We start from the raw sequence: 8,796 nt of genomic DNA on the forward strand, positions 1-8,796 counted from the left end.
TATCTGGGTCATGAAGATCTTTTTTGTGTAGTTCTTCTGTGTATTCTTGCCACCTCTTAATATCTTCTGTTTCTGTTAGGTCCATACCATTTCTGTTCTTTATGATGCTCATCTTTGCACGAAATGTTCCCTTAGTATCTCTGATTTTCTTGAAGAGATCTCTAGTCTTTCCCATTCTGTTGTTTTTCTCTGTTTCTTTGCATTGATCACTGAGGAAGGCTTTCTTATCTTTCCTTGCTATTCTCTGGAAATCTGCACTCAAATGGGTATATCTTTCCTTTTCTCCGTTGCCTTTAGCTTCTCTTCTTTTCACAGCTATTTGTAAGGCTTCCTCAGACAACCATTTTGCTAGCAAAGTAATGCTCAAAATTCTCCAAGCCAGGCTTCAACAGTACGTGAACCCTGAACTTCAAGATATTCAAGCTGGATTTAGAAAAGGTAGAGGAACCAGAGATCAAATTGTCAACATCTGCTGGATCATTGAAAAAGCAAGAGAGTTCCAGAAAAACATCTACTTTTGCTTTGTTGATTACGCCAAAGCCTTTGACTGTATGGATCACAACAAACTGTGTAAAATTCTTAAAGAGATGGGAATACCAGACCATCTGACCTGCCTCCTGTTGCAGGTCAAAAAGCAACAGTTAGAACTGGACATGGAACAACAGACTGGTTCCAAATTGGGAAAGGAGTACGTCAAGGCTGTATATTGTCACTCTGCTTATTTAACTTATATGCAGAGTACATCGTGAGAAATGCTGGGCTGGATGAAGCACAAGCCAGAATCAAGATTGCTGGGAGAAATATCAATAACCTCAGATACGCAGATGACACTAGCCTTATGGCAGAAAGTGAAGAGGAACTAAAGAGCCTCTTGATGAAAGTGAAAGAAGAGAATGAAAAAGTTGGCTTAAAACTCAACATTAAGAAAACTAAGATCATGGCCTCTGGTCCCATCACTTCATAGCAAATAGATGCAGAAACAATTGAAACAGTGAGAGATTTTATTTTGGGGGGGGGCTCTAAAATCACTGAAGATGGTGACTGCAGCCATGAAATTAAGACGCTTGCTCCTTGGAAGAAAAGCTATGACCAACCTAGATAGCATGTTAAAAAGCAGAGACATTACTTTGCCAACAAAGGCCCATCTAGTCAAAGCTATAGTTTTTCCAGTAGTTATGTATGGACGTGAGAGTTGGATTTTAAAGAAAGCTGAGCGCCAAATAATTGATGCTTTTGAGCTGTGGTGTTGGAGAAGACTCTTGAGAGTCCCTTGGACTGCAAGGAGATCCAACCAGTCCATCTTAAAGGAAATCAGTCCTGAATATTCTTTGGAAAGACTGATGCTGAAGCTGAAACTCTCATACTTTGGCCACCTGATGCTAAGAACCGATTCATTGGAAAAGACCTTGATACTTGGAAAGATTGAAGGCGGGAAGAGAAGGGGACGACAGAGGATGAGACGGTTGGATGGTATCACCAACACAATGGACGTGAGTTTGAGTAGGGTCTAGGAGTTGGTGATGGACAGGGAAGCCTGGGCTGCTGCATTCCATGGGGTCACAAAGAGTTGGATACGACTGAGCAACTGAACTGAACTGAGGCTCAATTTTTCTATAAACCTAAAATTTCTCTAAAAAAGTCTCCTAAACAGATAAAAAGTGATGATGAATTACTTATTTATTCATTCATGTATTGTTTTGGTTGGTTGCACGACCTTAGTTCCTTGACCAGGGATTGAACCCACTTCACTTGCAGTGGAAGCACTGAGTCTTAACTGCTGGACTGCCAGGGAAGTCTGATGACGAATATTTTAGAGAAAAAATGGATGTGCTTTTGCTGGCAAAATGTTTCCTGTGGTATTTGGACAAAGGTCTGTCCAGGGGGCAAGGTAGCCTCTAGCAAAAGCCCAGTAGGCATGTGAGCTTGCCGTCAAGATATCCTGATCTTCCCTGAAAACACAGGCTACAGATAAGAGCTGTTTTGCAGCTGATGATCCATTGTGAGCTGTGAGGCCACGTGGATGGTGCACCAGCCCCGTGGGCCACCAGGAAGGGTGCCATGAGAATGGAGAGGCCCGCGTGGGAAGCCAGGCCAGACACAAGGAGGCATGGACAGGCTCTCCATCAGTCTTACTGAGCGTAGACGGAAGCTAGTCCCTTACAGACACATCTACTTGCAGTGACCATGTGACGGTCTTCTCGGAGAGCTAGACAGAGGATGTGAGATTTGGCTCCTCTATACCCACGAGTGCAGGTGGTCAGAGCCAGGATGTTTGCTGGGGTCCTGAAAGCAGGAGCTGAGTCTCTGATGACTCAGACAAGAAACTCCTCGATTTCTAGTGGCACGTCTCAGAGACGTCTGCTGTAGCCTGCACACTGCAGAGCTTGAATCTGTCATCCCAAGGCCCCAGATACCGCAACTAAAATATATATATTCTTTTTCATATTCTTTTCCATTCGGGTTTATCAAAGGATATTGAATATAGTTCCCTGTGCTGTACAGTAGGACATTGTTGTTTATCTATTTTGTGTATAGTAGTTTATATCTGCTAATCTTTGGAAGGAATGATGCTAAAGCTGAAACTCTAGTACTTTGGCCACTTCATGTGAAGAGTTGACTCATTGGAAAAGATTCTGATGCTGAGAGGGGACGACAGAGGATGAGATGGCTGGATGGCATCACTGACTCGATGGACGTGAGTCTGAGTGAACTCCGGGAGTTGGTGATGGACAGGGAGGCCTGGCGTGCTGTGATTCATGAGGTCACAAAGAGTCAGACACGACTGAGCGACTGAACTGAACTGAACTGAATCCCAGACTCCTAATTTATCCCTCCCCTACCCACTTTCCCCTTTGGTAACCATAACTTTGTTTTCTGTGTCTGTGAATCTGTTTTGTAAATAAATTCATTTGTAACATATTTTAGATTCTACATATTGTTGTTGTTCAGTCGCTAAGTTGTGTCCAGCTCTTTTTGTGACCCCATGGACTGCAGCCTGCCAGGCTTCTCTGTCCTTCACTGTCTCTCCGAGTTTGCTCGAACTCATGTCCACTGAGTTGATGATGTCATCCAACCATTTCATCCTCTGTTGCCCCTTTCCCCTCCTGCCCTCAATCTTTCCCTGAAGAAAAATCTTTCTCCTGCTCTCAATCAGGGTCTTTTCCAATGAGCTGACTCTTTGAACCACGTGGCCAAAGGATTGGAGCCTCAGCTTCAGCATCAGTCCTTCCAATGAATATTCAGGGTTGATTTCCTTTAGGATTGACTGGTTTGATCTCCTTGCAGCAAGGGACTCTCGAGAGTCTTCTCTGGCACCACAATTCAAAAGCATCAATTCTTCAGTGCTCAGCTTTCTTTATGGTCCAACTCTCACATCCATACATGACTACTGGGAAAACTGTAGCTTTGACTAGACTGACCTTTGTTGGCAAAGTAATGCTTTTTAATACACTGTCTAGGTTTGTCACAGTTTTTCTTCCAAGGAGCAAGAATCTTTTAATTTCATGGCTATAGTCACTGCCCGCAGTGATTTTGGAGCTCAAGAAAATAAAATCGGTCCTGGAAGAGCAGGGTAGGTGGATTTCCAATCAGTTAAAAAACTTGAACCCCAGATATCAGACCACAGTGACTGGGCAGCCCAGGGTCTGAGCTGCCTTTGTTTGTGGTGAGGTGGTGTGGACCACAGAGAACACCATGACTATGACTGCAGTTGGTCTGTGACCTGTGACCCTAGTTTATTCACTAGTATGAGTCGATGCAGTTTGCTGATGTGGAGGCATCGTGTCTGTGAGGAACACTCCCGACTGACAGCAGCTCCATGCTCAGGTCTGCCAGCCAGTCCCCTGAGGGTGTGCTGAGGGCCCTGCAGGGGGCAGGTGGGGAGGCACAGGTTGCTGGTGCCCCGGGATGGCGGGGTGGGCGGTGCCCACAGCCTGTCTCTAGGGAGCAGGTGGGGAGGCACAGGCTGGTGGTGCCCCAGGATGGTGGGGCAGGCGGCGCCCACACTCTGGACATAGAAAGGAGAGGCCAGCAAGACTTGGGGGGCCTCTGATATCGCTGTGACCCTGAAACACATCAGGATCGAGAGAACAGGGATGAGGTTAGAGCATCCCCTTCTATTGAAAATTAGGCCTCCACAAAAACAGGAAGGTATTTTTTAATTGACCCATCATTTCAATAGTCTAAAGAAGAAAAAGCACATGATCGTATCGATGAAAAGAAAGCATTTGACAAAACTCACAAGAAAGCATTTGACAAAACTCAACATCCAATTATGATAAAGACTCTCAGAAAACTGGAAATAGAAGGAAACTTCCTCAATCTGAAAAAGAGCATTGTGAAAACCCTACAGGTAACATCACTTAGGGATGAAAGACTGAAGCTTTTCCCTGAGGGATATCCACTCTCACTACTCATATGTAACATCGTACAAGATGTCCTGGGCTTCCCAGATGGCGATAGTGGTAAAGAATCCACCTGCCAATGCAGGAGACATAAGAGACATGGGTTCAATACCTGGGTCGGGAAGATCCCCGGAGGAGGGCACGGCAACCCACTCCAGTATTCTTGCCTGGAGAATCCCATGGACAGAGGAGCCTGGTGGGCTACAGCCCATAGGATCGCAAAGAGTCAGACATGACTGAAGTGAATTAGCATGCACAGGATGTTCTAGCCAGTGCAGTAAGGCAAGAAAAAGAAATAAAAGTCATCCAGATTGGAAAGGCGGAAATAAAACTGTTTCTATTTGCAGACCACAAAAAACTCTGAGAACTAAAAAGTGAGTTTGGTAAAGTCTCAGGAGGCAAAGTCAAGAGCCAGAAATCAACTATATTTTCATACATTAGCAATGAAGAGTTGGAAATTAAAAATCAATACCACTTACAATAGCTCCAAACCCAAAAGATACTTAAAGATGTCAATTCTCTCCAAACTGATATAGAGCTTTAAGGCTATTTAATCAAAATCTCACTAGGAATTTTTTGTAAATATAGATAAACTGATCTAAAATTTATATAGAACTTGTAAGAGAATAGAAAACACTTTAAAGACTGGTAAAGAATATTTGCATATCACAAATCTGGCAGGGGACTTGAATCCAGAATATACAAACAATTCTCAAAATTAACAGTAAGAACACAGACAACACAGTTAAAATAATAACAATAAACTTCAACTGACACATCCCCAGAGAATATATATATATGAGAGGCAAAGCCCATGAATGGGTTCTCACCATCACTAGCGATTACGAAAATGCAAATTACAACACTGATGAAAATGGCTAAAACCAAAGATGCTGACGACACCTGAGAACGGAAGAGGCTGGCGACAAGGTGGACGAGAGGAGCTCACACTTGGCTGGGGGAGGAACTCACACTGCGCAGGAAAACATGGGTGGTTTTGGATAAAGTTAAACATGTACTTACCATAGGAGCAAGCAATCCCACTTGTAGGCATTGATTAACCCCAGAGAAAGCAAAACATGTGTCTACACATGTGCGTACTTCTAGCTGTTTTATTCAATATCATGAAAAACTGGAAAAACCCAGGCGGCCCTCGGCTGGTGAAAGGATGAATGAACTTTTGGGTAAAGGAAGACGACTGAGGAACAGGAAGGAGCCAGTGACTCACACGACAACTGGATGGGATCTCCAGGATCCACGCTGGGGGAAAGAAGCTGGCCACACAGGGGATCTTGGGGGTGATCCCCCCGACCAAAACAAACTGCGGTGACGGAGGACAGACCCACGCGTGATAGGGCTCGTGGGTGAGAGGAGGGTGTCACTACCAAGAAATACCCAGGGAGTTCTGGGGGCAACGCCACCGTGCTGTATTCTGAGGTAGGGACAGGCACCCGAGTCTGTGTGTGCATCAGAACTTGTCTCTCTATGCACCCAAGCGGTTCACTCTATTCTGTGCTAATTTTAAAAATTAGAGTAAGTATGGGACATAGGGTTTTCAAAGCAGATATATTTCCAAAGCAGATGAGCCACGGTTTGGGGCAGAGGCAAGGGGTGCCCATATAGCTCTGCTTTGGTTCAGCCCAGTTCCGCAGGGAAGTGCCGATCTCCACCTCCTAGAGGCTGACGATGATGACCGTGGTCATGGTGGAACACCAGCAGCAGTAGCGTCCGCCAGCATGCAACAGCGCTCCCAGCAGCTGCCTGGCTATCCACTCTCTGTCTTTACCGAGGACTCCAGGTTCACAGAGGGGGCACCTGTCTTAGGCTGGTGGGGCCCAGCGCCCGTGGTCCCAGCTACCTTCTACTCACCATCCTGCTGCTGTTGGGGGTTTAACCTGCCCCCTCCAGAGCCCGGGATGTACATACCGTAGCCGGCGAAGAGCGGGACGTGTGGGCCAGGGTGTGCCTGGTGCCGTCCATCCCCCCGTGGATAAGGTAGGCTCCTGCGCTGGAGACGATGGGGCTGCCCCCGACGTCCATGGTGATGCCCACCATGCTGTGGGAGGGGACTGCGGGCGGGGAGGAGCCTGCCACGGTCACCTGGGCGCCGCCTGGGGCCTCAAAGTAGGAGGCGGCGCTGCTGGGGGCGTACATCTGAGGCTCGGGGTTGTAGGCGTAGGCCGTCCGCCTGGTGGAGAGAGAAAAGGTGTCGTGTCAATGCCGGGGCCCAGGGCACCGAGTGCGTGGCTAAGTCAGCCACGGACTGTCAACACAGCCAAGTTCACAGCCAGGGTCTCAGAAAGCACGTGGAATCCTTACAAACCGCAGGTGCGAACTGCACGCGGGGGCCTCCTGGGGGGATGGGGCGGGACTGCACCCGACCCTGGTTATGGGAGGGCTACCCCGGGGTAAGATGATGTAAAGTCACCCACCGATCCACCCACACCCACCCACACACACACCCACACATACACACAGAGGCTCATGGGCACAAGTGCGTGCAAGGGCTGTGAAGCTGAATACACCCGATGTCAGTGTCCTGCCATCACAGATGCTGTCACCACTGGCGACAGGGAGCCAGATGGGAGCCTGGGGGAATGGTACAAGGGACTCTGGGCTCATTTTGCAGCTTCCTGAGAATCTAGTTCTTTCAACCCAGAAAGTCAGTTGTTTTTTTAAATGTAATTGCTTTATAAAAAGAATATCTAAAGGATTCCAAGAATTCGTCTGATGTTCCTTTAACATCTGGATCAAATCATTCACCATGTCCATTGATGTCCAGCCTGCTGCAGTGAAAGGAGGTCAGTAGGGTTTTTTCCTCAGGGGTGACTGAGGGAAGGCCCCTCTGGGGGGGTAGGGAGGTCCCTCCGATCTCTGGGGGACATCATCTCTGACCACAGTGCAGTCAAACCAGGCCACTACCACCAGAGTGCCCCCAGAGTCTGCTGGGGCCCCAGGGTTCACCCATCCTCCTCTGGGTCAGCGCTGAGCTGCAGACACTCAGGATCCCAGGAGTCACATCTCTAACCACAGCCAGGCCTCCACGCCCTCCCAGGACCCCACTGGGGAGTCGTGAAACCAGAGTCAGAAGCAGGCACAAGGATGCATGCCTAGCAGTGAGCTTCTGCTCACTCTGCCCCAAGCATCACAGAGTTCAAAAGCAGAGAGCCCTGGACGTCCTTGACAAGTAGAAGATGAAGTTCTCAAAACATCAAGATAAGCCAGAGGCTAACAGAGACCATCCCCATGGAAAAGAAATGCAAAAAAGCAAAATGGCTGTCTGGGGAGGCCTTACAAATAGCTGTGAAAAAAAGAGAAGCGAAAAGCAAAGGAGAAAAGAAAAGATATAAGCATCTGAATGCAGAGATCCAAAGAATAGCAAGAAGAGATAAGAAAGCCTTCCTCAGTGATCGAGGCAAAGAAATAGAGGAAAACAACAGAATGGGAAAGACTAGAGATCTTTTGAAGAAAATCAGAGATACCAAGGGAACATTTCATGCAAAGATGGGCTCAATAAAGGACAGAAATGGTAGGGACCTAACAGAAGCAGAAGATATTAAGTAGAGGTGGCAAGAATACACAGAAGAACTGTACAAAAAAGATCTTCAAGACCCAGATAATCATGATGGTGTGATCACTGACCTAGAGCCAGACATCCTGGAATGTGAAGTCAAGTGGGCCTTAGAAAGCATCACTATGAACAAAGCTAGTGGACGTGATGGAATTCCAGTTGAGCTATTCCAAATCCTGGAAGATGATGCTTTGAAAGTGCTGCACTCAATATGCCAGCAAATTTGGAAAACTCAGCAGTGGCCACAGGACTGGAAAAGGTCAGTTTTTATTCCAATCCCAAAGAAAGACAATGCCAACGAATGCTCAAACTACCGCACAATTACACTCATCTCACACCCTAGAAAAATAATGCTCAAAATTCTCCAAGCCAGGCTTCAGCAATACGTAAACCATGAACTTCCAGTTGTTCAAGCTGGTTTTAGAAAAGGCAGAGGAACCAGAGATCAAATTGCCAACATCCTCTGGATCATCGAAAAAGCAAGAGAATTCCAGAAAAACATCTATTTCTGCTTTATTGACTATGCCAAAGCCTTTGACTGTGTGGATCACAATAAACTGTGGAAAATTCTTCAAGAGATGGGAATACCAGACCACCTGACCTGCCTCTTGAGAAATTTGTATGCCGGTCAGGAAGCAACAGTTAGAACTGGACATGGAACAACAGACTGGTTCCAAATAGGAAAAGGAATACTGGCTGAATATCAAGGCTGTATATTGTCACCCTGCTTATTTAACTTATATGCAGAGTACATCATGAGAAATGCTGGGCTGGAAGAAGCACAAGCTGGAATCAAGATTTCTGGGAGAAATATCAATAACC

The 8,796-nt window shown here is 46.6% G+C and overlaps 1 protein-coding gene across 4 annotated transcripts in view; it reads right to left on the bottom strand.

Annotated features, from left to right (window-relative positions):
* Positions 1 to 8,796, bottom strand: part of RFX2 (regulatory factor X, 2 (influences HLA class II expression)) — a 43,779-nt gene that overhangs the window by 28,832 nt on the left and 6,151 nt on the right. For all 4 annotated transcript variants that reach the window (XM_010828221.1, XM_010828220.1, XM_010828219.1 and 1 more), the window contains exon 4: positions 6,330 to 6,591. In XM_010828221.1, the coding sequence (XP_010826523.1) occupies positions 6,330 to 6,591 (262 nt within the window). The remainder of the gene's footprint in view (positions 1 to 6,329; positions 6,592 to 8,796) is intronic.

This window comes from Bison bison, unplaced genomic scaffold (assembly GCF_000754665.1).
Source record: "Bison bison bison isolate TAMUID 2011002044 unplaced genomic scaffold, Bison_UMD1.0 scf7180017864492, whole genome shotgun sequence".
Classification (NCBI taxonomy): Eukaryota; Metazoa; Chordata; class Mammalia; order Artiodactyla; family Bovidae; genus Bison; species Bison bison.